Source organism: Melospiza melodia, chromosome 3 (genome assembly GCF_035770615.1).
Source record: "Melospiza melodia melodia isolate bMelMel2 chromosome 3, bMelMel2.pri, whole genome shotgun sequence".
NCBI lineage: Eukaryota > Metazoa > Chordata > Aves > Passeriformes > Passerellidae > Melospiza > Melospiza melodia.
The window spans coordinates 47,792,591-47,815,441 of record NC_086196.1 but is presented as its reverse complement, the minus strand read 5'-3'; the positions used below and the strand labels follow the sequence as shown (position 1 = coordinate 47,815,441).

The following is a 22,851-nucleotide window of genomic DNA, read 5'->3' as shown; positions in this document are numbered from 1 at the left end:
AATGGAGTATTTAGAGACAATTGATCAGGAAAATTTTCTTCTACAAAAGGAAATGTATTATGTTCCAGCCTTCACTTAACAGACAGACCAAATCATGAAGGATTCTACTTCTTATCAGTGTCATCAAAAAATATTCTAGGGGCAGAATCATTAATAGAAGTGAATTCAGAGAATCTCACATTTATGGCAATCTTTCTTCATGTATACATAATTTAGGACTGATCAGACTTCAAACTTGTCATATCCACTGAATTTATATCCATGCCAAATTTGAAGAAAGGTTGTGAAGGACAAATCAGTTCCCTGCTGCTATTCAATATTCAGCTGTCAGGGTAACACAGCTTTGATACTGCCTCATATTTTCCCCACTTAAGTTTCTATTGCCTCCCACACTGTCCTGGTTCATCCCACTGTTCCTCACCACCACCTCCTCTGTTCCCTGTACTGTGAGTTCCTGCTGTACCTATGCCAGAGCAGAACAGGTTTGGCAGGATAAGTATTGCCTGGTAACTAATTTTATTTACCCAGCTTCTGGGACTTAAGGTTCTACAACATAATGAGAGGAAGGGCTTTTTCTTCCAAGACCGATGGGAAAAGTTTTATGATCTGGCTAAGAGACTACTCTTTTGGAGAAAAAAAAAGGAAAATAAATAATCCTTTCAGTCAACTTGAAGTTTCTGTGCTTATGAGTAATTTTCACTTTTCTTTCTGGTGCTGAAAATATTTTATAGTCTTGATAGAAGTAGTAGCGCCAAACATGGGTGTTTCCCTTTCCCCTGACTCATTCCTGCTCACTGACTAGAGCTCAGTGATTACAGCAGCAGAGTCTCCATGTCAAATCTCCTCTTTGGCCTATGCCACCCCGCACAGACCAGGCTCTGTGTTGGGTGAGCCCTGCTGTGAGCTATTCTTGCTTTTCACTGAAGCTACTATTGTTATCCATTGTCATTTTCAGTCACTGGACAAAAGTCCAGTGATCCCCCTCTCTGGTTGCTGTCTGCCACCAGGCTGTCCTCTTCCTCTAGCCACCATCTCCTTATCTTCTGATGTCTCAATCCTTCAGCATTTCATTGGCAATATTTCTGTAATTAAAGATTATTCCAGTTAACCAAAAACCTCAGAGAAGAACAGACTGCCATTAACACAAAGCTTCTTTACTGCAATTCACTTCTCCCGACACAAAATGTCAGTGATTCATACAGCTCTGAAAGAGACTTACATACAAGAGAGGGTTTTCTCAGCCTCTGGACTATGCCACAGAAGCTGCTAGCCCAGTGATGTGATACGGGAGTTGTCCTACCTCCCCAGGCAGCAGAGTTGGAGACTACTCATTTTCTCTGTGGTTTTCTAGCACCCCAGGACACAGCTGTGGTTTCTGTCTCAGTTCTGTGGAGGATTAGAATGTCTGCCTTCTTTTCTGCCCCTGTAGACAGGCAGCTGGTATTTGCATTTTCTGTAGCTCAGAGGGAGTTATGTGCAATGGAGAGCACCAGTACCTACCAAGAGTGGGTTCTTCACTCTGCTTGCAGCTGGACTTCTCCAACAGTAAGGAGCCCAGTCACCACAGAGCATTGCTGGTAGACAAGCAATGCAATGATGTTTATTAACTGGATAATCCACTTATTACCTGGATAATCCACTTTATTAACTGGATTCATGTTTTACTAAGAGGGATGATCACCATAGAATGAAACTTCTGCTGGGGAAAGGCTGTTCTGTAACATCCTGCTCCCCAATTCCAGTGACTCCCTGCTGAAGCATGTTGTGACATCCTGTTATACAGGACATAACACGGAGTTCAGTACACTGAATCCTTGACTAGCCTAATCTTTGACTAGCAGAACAGTTAGGAACGAGTTAGGAGAGTATTGCAGGCTCTGTTCAGCAGAGAGTCCTCCTTTTCTCTTCAGCCCAACAAACCTCCAAGTGTGAGAGGCTTCTAAAAATGGAGAGTGACTGATTCATAAAAATGGAAAACTGAAGGAGGCTGGCTCAGCTTACCCAGCCACAGTTTCCTATAACTGAAGAGAGGCGTGTTCTTAGGCAAACATTTTCTAACCTTTAAACAAATATTTGGCTTGAAGGTTGGGGAAATTCTGTTTCAGAGCAAAGACATGACCACTGCCTGTCACGAATACCACACGTGTTCTCCCACCACATCACAGAGAGTCTGCAGTCTGCCTGCTCAGCCTGTCCCTGTGTACCTCCCACATCCCCCCCAGTGCTCTACTGACCAACCATTCAAGCAGCCGCTGTTTGCATGCAAGAGCACATTTACATTTTAATGAAACACGGGGGTGGGGGATGTGTTCAAGGCCCTGGAATGACCCAGCTGTGGCGGGCAGTGGGGAATAGACCAGGAACTGGATGAGCTGTTCTGTCAGGCCAGATTTATCCCATAGCTTCATGTAGCTGTTGTATAAAAGAAAATGTTGACATATAATTTTAAGTTTTTAGCCTGAATTTTTTTTTGCCTTTCATTTTTCTATTCTTTTCCCACAGTAGTCCTTAAAGCTTAGACGGGTATGTCACAGCTTAAGATAGGTTGCTGGATTTTATTTACTCTGTCCAAACTCCCTGGCTCAACCCTAGTAAATTTCTAATCTGCAAGTTACTCCTTTGTGTCTGTAAAAAATTGCCATTAGCTGAGAGGTGGAAGGGGCGTGGCAGAACTTTGTGACCAGGGAACCCTTTCTCCCTCCTTTACTAGAAGCTGTCTTTATTCACCCTAAGGGATAGTTTGGGAAGCTGTAATTTTTACTGCACCTTTTCATCTGGTGGGGAGCCTCATCTGGCAAGTTTACTGTGCTGGTTGGACTTTTGAGATGGATGAAGAAAGAAGCATTCACAGTGAAACTTGTGAAGATCTCTGGCTGGGGCTACACAGAGGGCTGGCTGCACAGCACATTTGTATTCACCGTGGATGCTGCTCTGAGCACTAGCCAGCCGCTCCACACAATTAAAAAGAAAGTGTCTCACAAGAGCAAAGACTCCTTTAGCTTGTTTGGGGAGCTGCTGGAGGTCACCTGGTTCAAACTGCACCCCCAAACAGGCCCCATTTCGAAGTTAGAGACCTGAGGGAGGACTTCAACACCTGACATCTGGGTTTCTCCTTGAACTCATCACATCCTGCGCTGAATGAAAGTCAGCCTCCCGCTTCACACTGCGTCACCTTATGCTGCGCTGAAATGTGAATGAATGAATGAATAAATAAGTAAATAATAACAACAAATAGTGGAAGGAATTGCTGTTTTGGGGGTTTCTCACCGCAGGGGGCGGGGAGCAGCGGGGCCAGGAAATCTCCAGAGACTTTTGCGCGGAAAGGGGAATAAAGCTCCGCCGCAGCGCGGGGCGGGGGGAGGCTCTCGGGTGGCTTCTGGGAGCGCCAGGGGGGGATTCCACGCGTTACTCGGAGACTGGGAACGGCAGCGAGAGAAAGCGCCGGCGTCCCAGGTCCCAGCACGAGGCGGCGGGGGCAGTCATCGGCAGCAGCAGGAGGAGGAGGAGGAGGAGGAGGAGGAGGAGGAGGAGGAGGAGGAGGAGGGGGGGGGGGGAGAGGCCCTTCCTCCCTCCCTCCCTCCCTGCCTGCGTCCCTCCCTCCGCCGCGGTACCTGCGCCGCGCGTCCACGTGAGCGCCACATCAGCGCCGCTCCGCGCCCTCCCAGCCAGCCCGCCGCTCGGGGGGCAGCCGCCGGCCGCACTGCCCCTTCCCTTCCCTGCTCCTTCAGCCCCCGCTCCCCTCAGCGGCGCGGCCCAGCCCGGGGCTCAGCCGGCCCCGGCTCGGAAAGATGCTGCAGTCGCTGGCGGGCAGCTCCTGCGTGCGGCTGGTGGAGCAGCACCGCTCCGCCTGGTGCTTCGCGCTGCTGGTGCTGGGCTACCTGCTCTACCTGGTGTTCGGCGCCGTGGTCTTCTCCTCGGTGGAGCTGCCCTACGAAGACCTGCTGCGCCAGGAGCTGGGCAAGCTGAAGCAGCGCTTCCTGGAGGAGCACGCCTGCCTCTCGGAGCAGCAGCTGGAGCAGTTCCTGGTGCGGGTGCTGGAGGCCAGCAACTACGGCGTCTCGGTGCTCAGCAACGCCTCGGGAAACTGGAACTGGGACTTCACGTCCTCCCTCTTCTTCGCCAGCACCGTCCTCTCCACCACGGGTAAGGCAAAGGCGCTTCGCCCGCTGCCGGAGGCCTTCCGGGGAGGCCCGGACCCCCGAGGGCCCCGCGGCGGCGGCGGGGCCGGTGTGGGGCAGCCGGGACCGGGGGCACGGAGCGACCGCCGGCCCCGCGGCCCTGGGCGTGAGGGGGGCTCTGGAGGGAGCCCACTTCCCAAACTCTCCCCTGTCACGGGCGTGTTTTGTCAGGGTGCATCACCCATCCCTGACCCCCGTGAATTCGGCGCCAGGAGCCGGGCTGCCCATTCCTCCACCCTGAAATCGTTGGCGCTCTCGAAAATCCGGCGAGATGCCCGGCTCTTTCTTTGAACTTTTAAATGCTTCTGGAGGTGACTCCTTTGCGTTCTCCTTTGGTGTTTTTTTTTTCTTGGCTGATTCTTTCCTGGGGGGGATACACACACAGGGATGGACAGGGATGGACTGCTAACCCGGTTATAATGAATTAAATTTCATTTTCCTGTTTTACTGTCAATTTCCATTTAATATTTGCATATAAGTGACTGAAAGATAATGCTTCCTTTCTTCCAGATAGCAGTTTGCATTGGTGTTTTGAAAAACTCGAGGAAACGTTCCTCTGACCATAGTTTCTACAGACACTTATTTTTGCAGTAGTTACATTTCACATACCATCACAGTGGACAGCCTTCTAAAGGATGAGTGCAGGGCATTTGTGCGGGGAAGCTGGGTTCTGGTGATTTGAATGCAGGTCACTGACACAAATAATAAGGGCTTGTCAAATAAGAAAAGCTTTAAAAAAATCACCCCAAAATTTGTCCAACCAGAGAGGGCTTTGTGTCTTGGCAGTACATTGATATTGCTATAAAAGATGCGCTGTTTCTTTATTATTTTTTTTTTCCTCCTTGCCCCCAAGTTAGCCCTCCTTCTGTTATGGGAAATTTAATCAGCTGATACTAATAATGACATTTAATAATTTGCTTACCTGTTCATAAGTTAGTGCTTCCTGACTGATCTCAAACAGGCAGCGCTTGTCCTATAAATAGTTGCCATTGAGCATACAGACTAGGGTTATAAGGAAGTTTGTGTTTTTAAAAAGTAAAACAGGGTTATGGGTGTCCCTCCAACACCTCTCCTTCCCACTTCTTAATTACTAGAGTTTGTAAGAAGAGAGAAAGTTACACACTTGAAGCAGTTAAATGCTTTCAGTGAATAAATTTCCAAGAATTAATCAACATATAGGAATACTGCTGATGAAAAAAGCATAGAACTGTGATAGTACTTCAGCACCTAAATTTTTTCTTTCAGTAAAGCTATAAAGCACTTAAAACTTAAGGAGCTGAATTGACCCGCTTTTTTCATTTCTAATCAGTTGTACTGTTAGGTACTATAAAATGTAAATTATTTTGTCCAAGAGCTATTTTTATATTCAAATTAGTTTTTCTGTAGTGTACTAACTCGCATTAAAATAATAATAAAAAAAAGGAATTAAAAAAGGTCCTACTTTTTTTTTTTTTTTTTTAATGACTCAGTCAAAAAATGTTCGCAGTTGGGACAGTGGGGCTGGGTCTGAGTTGGTGACGCCTTAACACTTGGTGCTGATGCACAGCTAAGGGTGGTTGGCTGAGTAGTACAGCTCAGGCAGGGATGTCTCTTTCCCACTGCCTGTCTGCTGAAGGGCAAGGCGTAAGCTGGCCCTGCATGTCTAGCTGGCTTGATCACAGAGGCCTTGCCAGGGAAGAAGACTCAAGGTACCATTGTCCAAATGGAAAACCTTTTAGAAAAGGCCACTTACATGGCATGTGTGCAGAAAACCCAGAGGTCTGACATGCATGAGTTGACTTTTGTTATTTCTGTGTGCCTCGTAAACTGAGGTCATGCAGTCATCACTGATGTAATAGACCAGGCATGAAGTGGTGGTACTTCCTTCTGTGTCTGATAGTCCTTTGCCTTGGGCCCTTTGTAACCAATTCCATCTGTTTCTTGTTTTATGCAGTGGCCTTCAGCTGCACTTAATCCCTATTTAATATAAATTAGAGTTGGTACAAGTAGATAAGTACAAATCCAGACCACTACAGTACCTCCAATGCTTGTTCAAACTCTCCCCAGAGCTACAGGTATTTCTGGTGAGGTGCATTTTTTCCCCCTCAATTGACTCTGCACCTGTGCAAGAAATCTTTCAAGTCTCTTGAAATGGTCATTCAAAGGGATGACAATCAGAAGAACCCGCCCGGCCACCTCAAACACTTGTTCAGAAGTGCTTGAACAATCAAAATATGCTGTATTGTTATAAAGTGTACACCTGAAATGCCCTCCCTTTGCCAAGTATAGTGAGGGCAAAAGCAGAAAAGAGAACCCTGCTACTGATGGCTCCAGCTGAGGGTTGTTTCTGTGTGTAATTGAAATTACAGGGAGCAGCTGGGTGTTCCTTATGTTCAGCTGACTGAATTTGTCTCTCATATGTAAATAAATGCACACCTACCCCTTGTACAGGGGACAAGGCTTCTTTCATAGCCTTTCAGTTTTCTATAAAAAGCATGTGGGGAAGTGTTTAAATTTGGGAACCCTCACTTTTCTTCTTGTTCCCTCCTGTCCTGATTATAGTCTTTGGCTTCTTACTCACCAGATAAAATCCACGAAGAAAATGATAAAGTCAGTTATGAATTAAAAAAAAAAATCTTAAATGTCATTGCAGAATAAGGCAAATTGCTACTTGAAAGCAATTAGTATTGCTGTGCACATGGGCTGTCACAGGACTGTCACAAGCTGCCTGAAGGACGGACAAGCAAAGGGCAGTGAAATGGACTGGTGGTGAAGCTTCAGCAGATTGTAGCAGTGACAGGTAGCAAGTTTCTCTTCTGACTTTATTCCTCCCTATGCAACTTAAGCAGTTGTGCAGAATGCCATATGAGCAGTGTGTAAGGTGAAGCACTTTGGTCATTAATAATTGACAGCTAAACACTAAGAATATACAGTTATGTACATTTAAGTAGTGTCTGCCTTGGAAATGCCCTGTAATTAATACCTGACACACATCTATAGTCTGCTTGTCTCAGTGCTAGATGCCATCAAATCATGCTGAAACAGTTCTTTCTGGTTGGCTTTGTTGTGGTGCCATCTGTACTAAAGTCTTTTATTTCTAACAATAAAAATGAAGCAATTTTTTTGCACTCACCCTTGCAGGTGGTTTTTTCACTCATCTTGGTGTGCTGTCAGTGTCTAACATCTTATCCCATATTGGTAGAATATGGGAATACTGCATTACACGAGTTGTAAGCAGAATGAAGCAACCAAAGAAATTGATACTGGTTGTGTTGACAGATATGAAAAGTACACTGACTTCTGCTTGTTGAAGGAAAATAGGTAGGGAAGGAAAGGAGCAGCCAATTTAGGAACTTGGGGCCTTTAGTTTTATGTTTGTTTCTGGTATGAGTCTTCTCAGTGCAAAAATATTCCGTGGCATTTTCTACAAACGGGCTGTAAGACTTATTCTGACTGTCCAGCTTTGAGTATTTTTACCTTCATTCACAAGCCTTGCCACCTACAGGCATGGCTGGAGGTTTCATATAACATCTAGACACCAAAGGGATGCTGAGGACCAGCTGCCTTGTATCCTTCTCTGCTGTGATAGAGTTGGCAAGATACCCTTGAGAAGGAGGTGAGGATAGCCTTGTCTTGATTTAGGGATTTGCAGAGGAAAGGTGAGAAGTTGCCTCTTCTATGATGGCAACACATTTTAAATTTTTTGATTGAGGTCAGCTGGCCTGTCATTTGAACCACAGGAGTTAAGGCAATAGGAGAGGGGAGGATTGTCTGTATTTCACCACTTCTGAAGCCTGTAACATGGTTGTCTGCAAAGTGCTTTGTGAAAGCAGCATTTTGTCCAGAATTCAGCCTGTACCAATCTCATTGTTGGTGCTGAGCATGGGTGTATTGTGCTGCATTCAGAGACTGTCACCCAAGATCCACAATGGGCTGAATTTGGGTTTTATTGTATTTTGAATGGAGTAAGGAGCAGTAGTAATTCAGTAGTTGCAGATAAATGCTTATAGAGGCTGCTACTTTGAAAGTGCTTGGTGGAAGGGCAAGTAAAGATACAATATGGCTTTCAGGAAAAGTTTTGCATTCAGGTTATTTAACTGCCAAGCTGTATGAGGAGTTAATGCATCTATAATTTGATTTATAAGGGTGTTCTCTGTTAGATCTGACTCTCATAAGCATTGCTACTTGCTTTGAGAAACTAAACTATGCCTTTATTTATGACAAGTAGCAGGCTGTGAGGTTGTGATGTACTGCAAAAGAAAGTGCATTCTGTATGAAGAGGCCAGGGAAAGAGGAGCCTGGCAGTCTGCATCATTTTCTCCATGTTCTTTTCACAAGTGCTTGATTTTCTTGCCTTTCTTCTCCCTCAGGGGAACAGGCCCCACATCCAGTGCATATTTAGTGTGCATTACAGATCTGAACAAATCCGTAGAAGATGAGTGAGGGCCATGAAAGTATGACAGTGGAGCATTACAAAGACATCATAAGATTTGTAGGCTCTTACAGTAGAGCCCTCAGGTGTAAGAAACTACTGAGATCTCTCAATCCTGTATAGAAAGATGTGAATATAACTTAAGGTAATAAATAATAAATAAGAGGACAGTTTACAGAGACTTTAGGGAAAACAAGGTTTTCTGTCCCATGCTTGAATTCAATGTAAAATGCATATGTTATTTTTGCTGCTGTCAGAATATGTGGGCTGTGTCCCTGGTGATGCCAGTATTATCTCATTAATTCACACCAAATAAATATGTTTCATAATTCATACCAAATGTCTGTCTAGAGACCTGACATAAGGTTCTCTGTTGCATCTTATCTGAAAATATAGAAACTTGGTGATGGATTAAATTCAGATCTGTCTCACTGGCAGTCACCCCTGACTCCAGCAGAACACTGAAGCTTCATTGTGCTGTTGCCCTGACTGCAGCACTCATAGATTATTTAAATTGTTGTGATGAATTGCAGCTATTCACCAGGGTGAGGATGCCAAACTTTGGGAACTTTGTTTTTCTTTTAAGAGTTGTTTGTTACTTGGAAATAACATCTACAGGAAAAGGTAATTTGCTGGGGATGATCTCGGAAGCAAAGGGAGGTTGTGCTGTACTCTGCAACAGAGTGGTTTTTATCCAGCAGACATTCTAAGAGCAAAGGTAGGTTGAGAAAGATGCCAGAGGAAAAGGATTACATTCTGCAAGCTAATATGGATCTGAAGCCAAGGGGTTGAAGCCTACAGGGTTTTCTGGGACAGGGTGTGGTCACAGCTGCTGGCCCCAAGGCTGTTGGCCTCCAGATCAATAGACTGTCCTGGAACCAGGCATCCTGCTTCTTGGATTAAGTGGTACAAGCACAAAGTCAAAGAGTCGTTCTGTCTGCCTCTGTGTCTGCTTTCTTCCTTCATTCTATACCCATGGAGCAGTTCCAGATTTGCTGCTGTCATATTTTAGTCTGGCCCCAGGGTCAAGATGCTGTCTCCTGGGATGTGGGAGATTGCAGTTGAGTTCAGCTGAATGTTATTCTCAGTACAAGGATTTGAACTAGGGTTTTCTAGAACTGCTTAGGAAGAGGAGACAAAAAGACCACCATCTAGGGAAGTTGTGAAAGTTGAGTATGTATGGAGTCATACTGAGAAAATAGCTTGGATGCTTCTGGGATCTCTGCCTTACAACACAAAATAATGGGAAAGTTCATTGAAATAGTGAAAAAGAAAAAATCACATTTACAATCAGAAAAGAGGGGACTTGACCAGTTAAAAAGCCCAAGCAAACTGAAAAAAAACCCCTGAAAACACAAAACCAAGCAAACCTACCAAAATACACATACCAAAAATGTGTGGTGCGAATATCTCCAAAACCTCTGTATTTTGTCAAAATCCATGTTAATAAACATTTTTTTGAGAAAGTATTAGGTTCTGGACTTCAGGACAGAAGGCACTCAGTTACCAGAGATAAGTAACAGAGATGAGCTACAGCCAGATTGGTCACGTTATCTCTTGTGTGCCTAGGACAAAGGTCTTGTTTACTTCTACTGCAGAAAGCAGCGGCAGAGAGGAAATCTGGGTCTCTCCCTGTCCCGTGTTCCAGGCAGGATGGTAGTTCCTGGTTTCTCATGGGGCTAGAGCAATCAGCTAAGCCAAAAATCCTGCTTATGCTTGCTGAAACAAAGGCTGTCGAGTCACTGTAAACCAATATTTGGCCTTCTTTACAGGCCAGTGAGTAGGAAAAACATCTCCTGGCAGCATCTGGGGAAGCCATGGATTACCAAGACTGTATTATTGTATTACCAGCACTGCTGGCTCTGATGGGTGGAATGTCTTCCTTACAAACTGTCCTCACTTCTGTATCCTCCAATTCCTCTTGCCTTGCTAAATTGCCAGTGGTAAGGAGCCCCACCAGCAGCTCTCAGCAGGTGAAGGACTGCAGCTGCTGCCTCTGTAGTCCTTCTGTGTTTGGCCTAGGGTCATTCCTCCTGTGCTGAAACACAAACAGTTGAAAGCAAGAGAGTCATCTCCTGCAAAATTGCCTTTCATTAAACATTTTCTATGTTTCAGCCTTTTTGTAAAGCTGGAATTCGTATTATTATTCTACCGACATCTCCAAATCAAGTCCTAAGTTAAGTAATGTATACTTTCAGAACAGGATTTCTAAAACTTAAAAACCAAATCCTGCAATTCCTGGCCATTACTTGGTAGGATTTTCACTTTTTTCTGAATATAATTTTTTAAAGGTCTTTTAAACCTATTGTTACTCCTGTTTTCATTACTTGTTGTTTGTTTTGGTTCTTCCCTTGTTTCACTTTGGCCCGCTGCATCATCATTTTAATAATCTGTGGAGTTTTTTAAATAGAGTAACATCATATGTATGGACTAAGGTCTATTTTGGTCACTGCTCCATGTTAATTATAAAGTAGCTTACAAGCTACTAAACCATATGAAGACCAGAGTATTTCTTGGCCTGTGAAGAAGTAGAAGTTTAGCATTTTAAGGAAAAATTAGGATTCCTATGAGAGTTCTGATGCCTTCAGAATTCAAGAAAAGTAATAAAAAATTTTCTTGGGAATTGGCTACCTAAATACCTACTGCCTCACTGGGTCTGACCTCAGCCGCTTGAGAGTTAGGATATTTGTACAAAATTCAGCTGATGACCTACAGAAGTTACTGATGGTGACCCAGAAGGTCTAGGAGAAAGGTACCAGCCATCTTTTTCATGGAAGAACCCTGCATATACCTTAAACAGATTGTTTCTTATGAGGTCAAAACAGCAGTGTGGTTCTGGTTAAGAGCAGCACTGAAAGGAATCAATGGAGCAAAGCTTTTCAAGTGGCTGTGCTTCACAAAAGTATCCAAGTGCCTCTTGGAAGAGCATATGGATTGGAAAGGAAAAGATACACATTCATCTCTGAAAACAGAATGTACCAGCGTCCTTGTAGGAAAAGCAGATATGAATCCAAGTGGTACACCAGCTGTCACCAGACTCCAAACATTTACTAACTGAGAATTACCATGGTCTGTACTACAGACTGATTCTGTGCCAGTCACTGCAGCAGCTTTGGAAGTTATCACATCATCTTTGAGGAACCAGGGAAATCCCAGCTGCAGATTGGGCTGGGAAGCAGGTTTTACCAGCGGAACAAGCTGGCCCAGTTGTCTTCCAAGTAGCCTTTGCTTGTGTGTGAGAAATTGAGTCTGTGCCCTCTGACAAAGTTGCATACTATCTAGTGCTAGGAATTTTACAGCAGAATTCCGTCTTTCTCCTGCAAATTGTGAGTCCAGACTGTTTTGATAACAGCAAGTGGAGGCTTTCTGCCTCTAACCACAAATTGAAAACTTCTGGCCTGACCAGAATCTCTGTATAGAATGTTTTCAAGCATAATTTAATATCTTTGCAAATGCAGCTTTTGCGAGCATTGGTGCTATGAGAATGGGGTTTTGTCATATATTTTGTTCCTCATGCATTTCATGTCTGACACACCGAGTATGTTTTCTGAATATGCTTAAAATAGCTCAAAATTAAATGAAAAGGCTAAAATGAATTTCATTTTGCTTGCAGTATGAGTGCCTCCTTCTGTGTCTTTCAATTATTTAAACACTGTTTAAATTGACTCAGCTGAATAACCTTAAATAATTTAACAGTAGCTTCTTCACAGGTTTCTTAAGACTAGACATGTAAGTGGGTTTAAGGTAAAAGAGAGACCAACCAGAATTAGATACTGAAATGATAATGTTAAGACACATCATTGTTGATGTTTGGGTTTTTTTTTTTTTTCCAATTAGCAGAATGAGAGATAAATCTAGTTATAGAGGCCCCATCTCTGGAAATGTTCAAGGCCAGGTTTGGATCGGGCCCTGAGCAACCTGCTCTAGTGAAAGGTGTCCTGCCCATGGCAGGGAGGGTTGGAGCAAGAGGATCTTTAAGGTCCCTTCCAACCCAGACCGTTCTATGATTCTATGAAATGCATACTAAAACTATAATTATTTCCAAGTATGAGAAGATTTCTCAGCATTAAGAGGCAAAAGTAATCCTTCCGAAATTCTCAAATGATGCAGCACTGACTGGAATGGGACTTAGGTATGATTTTATTTTATAGTCTGTATTGAATTTTCTCTTATGTGACACTTGGTCTTCTACTTTCTTTGATATTTTAAAACTATGGGGCACACTGTGAGCACCTATTTTGCTCAGTTGAGTGATTGGCAGCCTCAGACATTGCAACATGCAGTACTAGTGCCAAAGTCCAGAAGCAAGTTAGAGTAGGTATCCTCTTTTGTTTACAATATAGTTTGAAAAGGAGATGTTACTTCAGAGTTACCAAATGCAAACACAAGGCAAAAATCTTATTTGACCTCTTCCCTGACAGACTGAGACTCTACTATACGTGGCTTTAAAGTGGAAAAAACCTCATGTTCAGAAAGCAGCAACATATCCAGAGATCTGCTAAAAATTAAATAGGTTGGATGTTTAACTCTCAGGAACTTTATTATAGAAGTCCATACATCTTTCTCCACAGGAAGGGGAAAAGAGCCTTAAAAATTGATCCTTTTATTTAATATGGGAAGACCTTGGAATCTCTGCTTTTTATGTTATTCAAAGTAACTATTTTCCCAGCTGTATGCTGTACAAGAATTGCATAGACCTTTTCCTTTGAAGCCTACAGCCTAAAGGAAATGAGAAAACTCTAAAGCAAACCAAAGAACTTCCATCTCTTGTAGAGTTTCAGAAGCTCTAGGCTGTATGATTTACTAATGGACAATTAAATTTTAAACACTTCACAACAGGTCTTGTTGCTTATTTATATATGTTATATAGGTTGATGGTTGGACTTGGTGATCTTGGAGAGTTTTTCCAACTTTAACAGTTCTATGATGAGTGATTTCCATGGCTCTGTTTTGGTTAGTGTTGGGATGCTGACTGAGCAGTATAGCAAATGGACAGGGCTCAAAGAAGTATAATTGTGTTATTATTTGAAAATGCCAGCTACTGTAAACTCTAAGTGGTGCACAGAAATTAACGCAAAATTCTGTACATCATTTGAGTGATTAATATTTAGGAATGAATTTCTTTAATGTGAGGATTGTTTAATTTACCTCTGTGCATTTACACATCTCTTGAGAAGTCCAGGACTTCAGTCTGGCTCCTGGTCCACTGCTGCAACTCTGGTTGGGTATTCAAGGAACTGTGGACACTACAGGATGCAGCACTGTGTGAATCAACAATTCATGTTGATAAGGGAAAAAACTAAATCCAAGACTAATCTCAGGCCTTAGATTTAGACCTCAGTGTTATGTATTTACATTCTGCCTACCTATAGTGGAAAGATACATCTTTAATTTTCAGTTGTATCCTTTAGTGCAGCTCTGTGTAATCAGTGAAGCCACCTGAATGTTCAGGTCAGGTTTCCTAGCTGCCACCTGAGATTATTTTGTATTGTGCTTTGAGGAAAATGTTATTTATTTTAGGAGTTATTGTTAGCCTTGAATCTCAGTCAAAGCAAAAGATGGAAGCTCACTCGACATCTTAAACAGAAGTTTGAGCTCCTGGTTTTAGCCTTGCATTACTCCATGTCCTTAGATGTCATGAGGAAGATGGTGATCATCTTTCACATTTCTGCATAATGTTTTATCAGTGGATCTTGAAGCATGTGCATACCAGAAACTGCTTTTTGCTGATTAGTGCACTTCTGTTATGTTCTGTATCTTGAGAGATCACAGTGACATTGCTGTATGTATTTTGCTAAAGGATAAGCTAAGACAAAGGAAAAACAATCATGGAAGATCACATATGAGCCATTAGTATGGTTGAGAATAGGAACCTGTGTGTTTTGTCTTGCAGTTCTCCATTTCTGCTGCTAGGCTGTGTTCCCATACAGTAAGCTGATTTCCCATCCTGTGGGTGCACTTCAGCAGGCTTTTATTTTCTAGCATTTGATGTTCTTTCTTATTTTCCTTTAGTAATAGTTTTTCTGCTCAGTAATATTAGAGGAAATCACAGTTACTTGAACAGACTTTTACAGAATCCACATCAAAGTGTGCAATGCACATTTCTGTATATTTACTTCAGTGGAGAGTCCAGAAATGTTGCCTCTCCCTTCTAGGGAATTGTTCAGTTGTGTACTATGTGTAGAAAACACACTACACACCAGATAATGCTGCCCACATAACTGATCAAATGCCTGAGTAGCCTTTGTGAGAAGGTGGCAGTATTTTCTCTGCTTTAGCATGCTGGATGCCTCTTTTTACCTAGCAAAGGGTTTGCTCAGGGTGTTGTAAAACAAAATCGCTGAGCCTACCTAACAGCTTTGCCAGTGGTAGGAAGATGTGTTGGATCCCTGATTCTCATCCTAGGGTCCAGCCCTGTGCTAGGTCTGTGGCCAACAGGACCACAACAGTAGGCCAAGTCACTTTATCAGACTGGAAGGAGCATATTCCCTTCCTGCTGGATTAGTTTGCTTTGAGTTACTATATTTGAGCAAACTGCAACCAATGCAAGAGGGGGCAGAACCGACAGCAACCTTTTTCCTAGCAGTTACTCTGGGATTTGTTAGGCATTTCATGTAGCTATGTCATAGAAGCACAGAAAGAATCTAAAAAGCACAGCCAAATCAACAACAGGTATAAGAAAGGAGCTGGTAACCTAAGAAAGTGTTTCCTGTACTGATAATGTATCTGGCAATTGCTGGCTGTCCCTTGTAAAGGAGCATTGTTTCACACATGGAAATTAAAGGATTAAAATGTCAGCTAGCAAAGCTGAAAGAATTTTAACTGGACTCCTTTTAGTTAGCTCAGATGCCATCATTAAAATATTTCTCTCCAGTGTATTTCAGGTCTGCATATCTTCAGGGGAGCTTCATTTTTTCCTGCTGGGTAACTACTGTCATGTGGTAAATTGCATTGTCTTTGGAGTTAGTAAGGAAGTAATGCAGTCATACCATTGCATCCAGTTTACAAATTCTTATCATTGACAAGTACGGGAAACTGGATGCGTTCATGGGACCAGACACTCAAAGAAATCTGTCCCTTGTAAAGATGTGTTAACTATCAGTTTACTCATTGCTGCTCAGACTCTTCTGTGCTAGGCCTTTCTTTTGGAATTACCAATAATTTTACATTCCCCTCCCCTTTATGCTGAGGTCTAAGAGGTGCCATGTACAGCACCCTGGTTTCCTCACAGAGTCACAGGTTCTGTCAGTCCAGCCTTTTCCATGCTGGTCACTGTTTTTAAATGCAAGTGCCGGCAGGAGGGTGCTGAACATGAAACCTTCAGCACAGAGGAATGGCTAAGCATTTCTGATGTGTGTGCTACCTTACTGGAAAAGGATTTAAGGAAATGGGTCTCAAAATCTTTGGTCGGTGTTGATGGTCTTTGACTGACTTGTGAATCCAGAGTTGTGATTGGGCAACTGGAGTATTTTTTGATGAATTGTCATACTGGATTTAATGTTGCCTGCTTTCATTATATGCACACCTATCTTATTCTGGCCCTGAGAGTTTAGAATGTATTCCCACTAGGAAAGTCACCTTATAGTTGTAAGAATTTTTGGAATCATCAACTATCCCACCAAGAGGAATTTTTGTAGCAAAGTGAAGTGTGTCATTTTAAAACAAATTGCCATTAGTCTAAACAGACAACACTGATTTTGAAAACCACAGAGTATTTAAGTTGCTCTGTCTTTGTCTTTACATTGCTGGCTAAATGTCTTGTATATGTAGTTTACCTTTCTAAATGCCACATTCCTGTTTATTTCTAAATAACTTCTAGATAAGCAAAAACCTCTACATTTTATCTGCTTGTGAACATAAATCGTATGTGCAACCACAGTTCTTTTCCTTTCCCTTTGTTTAGTGGTAGGACGTACAGAGCTGTGATTGTCCCATTTGTCCTTATTCCAGTGTAACTAATCAAATTTGTGTTTCCCACAATTATTGTTTGCTATGTGGGATGTCTTAAACGTGTGAGTAATTGAATAGGACTAATGTATCTATAAAATCTGTTTATGGTTCAGTTAACTAGTTCTCACAACAGTTGAGGAATTTCCCCATTGAGTTTTGCAAATTTGTGTTCTATTTTGAGCTTGAAATGGTGAATATATTCAACTTGACTGTATTCAGATGTGAGAGTATCATCAAGCATCCTATTTAGGACTGTAATTTAGAGTTTTGAATAAGTCATGTCATCTGTAAAAGTATCTCACTTTGGTCCTTATGTAAGTATTGTCTCATAATTTATTATTCCAGATGGAACATGCTTGCATGAAAGTGGAGTGTGATGCACTTCAGTTCTGTGTGGTTTTAGTTGCTTTAGTGATTTTTTCCTATTTGTGTTAAATTGTTTTGCTTCTATTTGGCATTATGTGTTGTTAAAATCTTTATGTTTCTGAGAAATAGCTATTGAAACAGAAGATACCCACATTCAAGTACATTATGGTGACTGACTTATATATGAAATATTAAAATAACTTACAAAAACAGGCAAGAACTATGTGTCTTTCTCTGCCAAACAAGGGAGTTGATGCTTGCAAATTCCCTGAGTTCCAGATGTCAAATCAATAACAAGATTAGAAGTAAATATTCCTATTCCCCTGCTGCATCTAGTAGATAACAGTTTCTTCTACGTGAGGTTGCATTTTAATGCAAAGATGCTGCTTACAGATTTGAATTTAACTCCACAGCATGAAACGTCCTAATTTTTTAATGTTGTGTGATAATTCCTTACTGCCCACAATACAAGTTTCCTTCACTGTTTTCATGCTCTGTAATTTCTGATGGTGCAATAAAGCAATCTTTGTTTCAGAGTGGAGGTGGAGAGCCTACTAATTTGCAGCTGGTTGTTTCTTTTTATTTCCAGATGGTAGGAAGAAAAATTGTGGCTCATTTCAATGCGAGAAATTAAGTTTGCAAGACTAGGTATTCTTCAGTAACTGGAAATGTGATTAAAACGCTGCAGTAAGTGCCACTGCAACACATTCAAAGCTTTTGACACATCCCAGGGTGCATTTGGGATGGTAACAGGTGTGAATTATAAATTTTTAGAAATCTCTTCTCTAGTGAACTGTACCAGGTTTCAAGCAGAGCACTACAGTGCACAGGTGCTGGGTTCAGCAGTAGCACCTGGCACATCCCTGTGGTACACCATGCATACACAAGATCTTTCAAGTGGTAGAAAGCTGAAGTAATTGATAGAACTTGAAAACCTGTTACATTAAAATTAGAGGGGCTGTGGAAAGACAAAATTGCAGCATGGAATGAATCTGTGCTTCCAGACCTTTTCTGTAAAAAGAAAGATCCATCTTTTCTCAGTCTGTTCAGAAAGTGTGTGTCCTCTGAGACTCACTGCCATTTAGATGCTAAATGTGTCTTAGCTGTTAAAAGGAATTTCTCCATAGGTGCAGACTTCTGGAATTACAGACAAAATCTAGATGTGTAAGATCTGTTGTGTGAGATATACCACTTCTATGCTGCAGTCAAGGTGAAATCCTCATTGTGTTGTTTTTCTGAATCAACCTGAGAAATGAGAAGATCAATATTGTGGACAAGCTGCTGGCTAAGTCTGATCATTAATGACATTTTATCTCTGCCAAAACATTGTCCATGTTAAGTTCTTTTTGTCCTACTTTGAATATTTCAGGATGTGAACCTCAGGAAGAACTGTAAAAAGGCTTGTACTTTGCCCTGGTTTCAGCTGGGATCGAGTTCATTTTCTCCTTAGTAGCTGGTACAGTGCTCTGTTCTGTATTGACTATGAGAGGAAGGTTGATAACACACTGAAATTTCAGTTGTTGCTCAGTAGTGCTTGCCCCAGGTCAAGGACTTTTCAGTTTCCTGTGATCTGCCAGGGAGCAGGTGCACAAGGAGCTGTGAGGGCTCATGGCCAGGGCACCTGACCTAAACTGTCCAAAGGGATATTCCATACATAGAACATCATGCCCAGTGTATGAACTGGGGGAAGTTGGCTGGTAGAGACCAGTTGCTGCATGGGCATGGCATGGACATCAGCCAGCAGGTGATGAGCAATTGAGTGGGCTTCTTTTGTCTGTCTTGGCTTTTATTCCTTTCATTCTCCTTTTCATTATAATTATTGTCGTTATTGTATTTCCACTGTGTTTCAATTGCTAACATTTATTATCTCAACCCCTAAGTTTTACTTTTTGTTCCTAATTCTCTGCCCCACCATGAGGGAGGAGTGAGCAAACAGCTGTATGGTACTTAGCTGCCTGCCACCTCAGGTTAAACCACAACAACCCCTTTCAATACCTTGAAGTTGGTATTGAAGGTGTTAGGAAGGTTTTTAAAGAACTTGTTTCTTTGACTGCTTGTTAATCTTGATGATCAGTGGCTTTGAAAATGCATTAATAAGGGAATGCTGCTGCACACACATATCTGAACATTCCAGTGCAAAAATCTCATCTCGTTTTCTAATGTTTCAGAGGACTACAAGTTAAAGTTTCCTAATAAAACTCACTCACATTTCTCTTTTAGCAAATTTAAGTTTCTGAGACTTAGGTAGTTTGTTCTATTAGGATACCTCACTAATAAAGTGGTCTGTTGGAGCCCCTACTTTGATACAGATTTTTGACCATCTGTTGCCTAGCGGGCAAGTAAACCAATAAAAGAATAATTGGAATTTTCCTGGCTGGATTCTCAGAGTAGCCCTCAGGAAGTCTCACCTTGCTTTTGACCTGTTGGTTGAGTTTTATTCAACAGACTTTTGTAATTTTTACTTCTTTCTCCATTGGAAAATGAATCTGAGGTAACAGAAAAGAATTGTTGAAACAAGATAAGAGTTTGTTAATTTATGCTAAATCTTGGCTAGAGGGAGATCTAAAGATGTGATGTTTGTGTTTTGGATAGGTATTTCTAGAAATGTGCCATTATTAAGAGTTCTCTGAGGGAAAAATAGCCCAACACCAGATGGATCCTTGTTGGATTGCAACTAAACCCTTATAGGATCTTAAATCCAGGATGACACTTAGAGGAACCAATTTCCAGTATAAAGATTTTGAGCTTTAAAAAAAGGAAAAGTGCTCTTAGCTTAAAAAAAAAAAAAAAAGAAAAGAAAAGAAGAAACACAAACCCAAATGGCAAACCTGGAAATTCATGCATACCTCTTGACTATCATCTGTGATAGAAATAAAGCCTGAATGCTTTGGCACAGAGGTTTAGCAGACCTCTGCCTGCTGAAGCCGCTCATATTTAGTCTTTGCTCCTGCCCTGCAGCTCACTGTGAAGCACACAGAGGACAGGAAATCTTTAATGACACATCCAAAAAACATGACTGAAGTTGTCAGGGCTCTGTGGGAGCATGGGTCCAGCCCACACAGACTGCATGACAGGCTAGAAGTTTAGCATATCCCAACAAAAAGGAGTTTCTCAACAGGCAGTCTGATGGAAGCCATGTAGCTGACAGGCAGGGTTTGAAAATATCTTCTCTTGCAGGGAAAGTGGGAAAGCTTTGCCTGCTGTCGGAGTGCCTGGAGAGCACAAGTCTTCCTGCAGGGAACATGTTTTTTATACAGGCATATTTACTAGCCCTGGAATGGCAAATGTGCCTCACCTGGAGCCCTGTCTCACACATGGTAGACATCTTTCTGGTGGCAAGGAATGTGTGTTTTCATGTGGGCTCTGCTGGAAGGGTGTAACAGTTCCCTTGGGTTGGTAATACCTGTTTTGGTTATACATAATCTATCCAGGCAAGATGAGCAAAACCCAGTGTCGGGTGGTGCAGGAAAGAGTGCTATCATTTTCCAGTTAAAGTTACTGTCTGTTGAGCTGTGTTTCCCTCTGATACTTTTGTTGAGAAGAGATAATACTGTACCAAACACTCATAATAATAATCTCAGATGTGGGGGGGAGATACTGATTTCTGTCCTTAATCTTATGTCTCCATTTGGTTCCTGTGCAGTGGAACCATCTGCTGTTAAGCTGCTCTAGTAACAAGTCCTTCCTTGCACACACCCCCCCACATCTTAACTGCTGATATGGGAATTGCTTCATCATTAGCATCACTGCTGTAGAGTTGTGATGTTTTTCACTTACTTGCTGTGGGCAAATACTGTCTAAAACAGCAGTGAGTGTAAATGGACAAAATAGTACAGCTTGGTGCCATTTGCAATTCCCATCAGACTGTAGGTGTGCCTTTCCTTGCATAGTGGTGTGAGAGAGACAAAGGATGGTCTCTCTGATGACAGAAAATGAGAGTTGGAAAATACTAGCAATTTGTTTGGTTTGGCTCAGAGTTGTGTTTAGTGTCCCTTTAATTAACAGAGTGTTCTTGTGCTTTATCAGGTGACCTGGGGTTCAGGTAGCCTCACAGATGTGTAATACTGTTGTTGTTCATCTTACTGAGCTATGATGGAAATTCAGAAACAATAACTGAAAGTCTTTCCTCCAGAAATCTGGAGCCCATCAGGGAAGTATGGGGAGCTGTGAAATTAAGCCAGTCTGGCATACCTCTGCTGTGGGTTACCATTGGAGGACCTGATGTTAGGGAAGCACTGAATTCAGCTTCAAATTCTGAAGAGAGCTGAAGTCTGCCTATTTCTTGGCCCTCTGCTTGGGTTCAGATCAAGAGTGCACTACAGATGATTTTGACTTCCTGCTTTGGTTCAGGCTTGTGGAACAGTTTTGGAGTGTGTAGACTGGACTTCTTTCTAATTAAACAACATGAAGCAGTAAAGAGTACCTGAGCTATTATTGGGCTTACAGTATTTGTGAACAGAGTAGAGCAAATCTGAAATAAACCCTGGCTTCCCTAAATATAATCTTGAATTTAGGTACATGCTACCAAGTGTTCTGCACTATGGATCAATACTTATTGTGCTACAATACTAATGTTAACAAGATGACTGTGCAAATTTTTTTGTTCCTTTTTTCTTTTTTCCTATGTCTATACTTTGCATTCCAGTGGTCAAAATAATTGATTTTGTGCAGGAATTGGCAGATATCTGACCTCTTAAGTAATATGATGAAATACTACTTTTTTTCATGACATTCAGAGATAATATCTAAGCTCCTGTTGCAACCAAACTATTTTCATGTTCTAAAGTTTTGCTCACAAGCCCAATACAAAAACATTTTCTTTATCATGACATCTTACAGTTTCTCCTGCTGCCTTGCTGGTATGTGAAGAGTATCAAGATGATAATGTTTTGAATAATAAATTACCATCTATAAATATGTAGTGTCCAGGAATCCTCCTGCACTGACTGCAGATTTTCTCTTGCTGATTGAAATGACAGCATGTATCTCTCTAGAAAAATGTAAATGATCTTACAATAGCAAAAAAGATACAGGACTTCTTGTTGTAAATAAATGGTTCAGTAATTTTTCTCTAGTTAAGAAAATTATTGATACATAATGTATGGCCTTATTCTGATCCTACTTGTTTGACTCATTTGAAAAGACTTAAAGCACTTTCAGTTTTCATTGCATAATTAATGGGGGCAGGTGAGCCAGCAGCATGCCCAGATGGCAGAGAGGGCTGATGTTATCCTGGGCTGCACCTGGAGTGCTGCCAGCAGGGAGGGAGATGATCCTCCCCCTCTACTCAGCACTGGTGAGGCCACTCCTGAAGGGCTGGCTCCCGTTCTGCACCCCCCAGTGCAAACAAACCCAGGGAGCTGCTGGAGAGTCCATCCAGGAGCTACTAAGGGATGAAGGGACTGGAGCATCTCTCCTGTGAGGGTTGGGAGTGACTGGGAGTGCTGAGCCTGGAGAAGAAAGGTTTTGTGGGGAGCTCACCAGTGTATATGAATACCTGAGAGAGGAAGTTAGGGACTAATATTGCAGGTGGCATATGGATGCTGCTGTGTTGCACACTGCCCCTGTCAGATCATTCTTTTCCACCTTTCCATTCATGTTCACTGGCTGGCTAGTATTTTTTTACTTAAGTTCAACATTTTGAGGACAAGGAGGTATTTTCATTCTGCTTTGGTAGCACAATAAGTATTAAATAACTGAATTATTACAGGATACAAAAATACTTTCACATTTGTTTTAGTTCAGTTTTAAATACTTACATGTTAAATTCTATGGGCTTACTACATCTATCTAAAAATCATATATACACAAATTATTTGCTAAATTTTTAATGGATTTTTATATGGGTAATTATTTTCCACCACAAGTGCCACTCTGTTCAAAGGTCCAAGTCAATGAGAGCCTTTGTTGTCTCTTCAAGTAGGACTCCCCAGGAAGTCAGAGGTG

At 42.0% G+C, this 22,851-nt stretch overlaps 1 protein-coding gene across 1 annotated transcript in view; it reads left to right on the top strand.

Moving 5' to 3' along the window:
- The first annotated feature begins 3,650 nt into the window (after positions 1 to 3,650).
- KCNK1 (potassium two pore domain channel subfamily K member 1) overlaps positions 3,651 to 22,851 on the top strand; it is a 31,420-nt gene continuing 12,219 nt past the window's right edge. Inside the window, exon 1 of the mRNA XM_063151625.1 lies at positions 3,651 to 4,143. Within this exon, the coding sequence (XP_063007695.1) occupies positions 3,789 to 4,143 (355 nt within the window). The 5' untranslated portion in view covers positions 3,651 to 3,788. The remainder of the gene's footprint in view (positions 4,144 to 22,851) is intronic.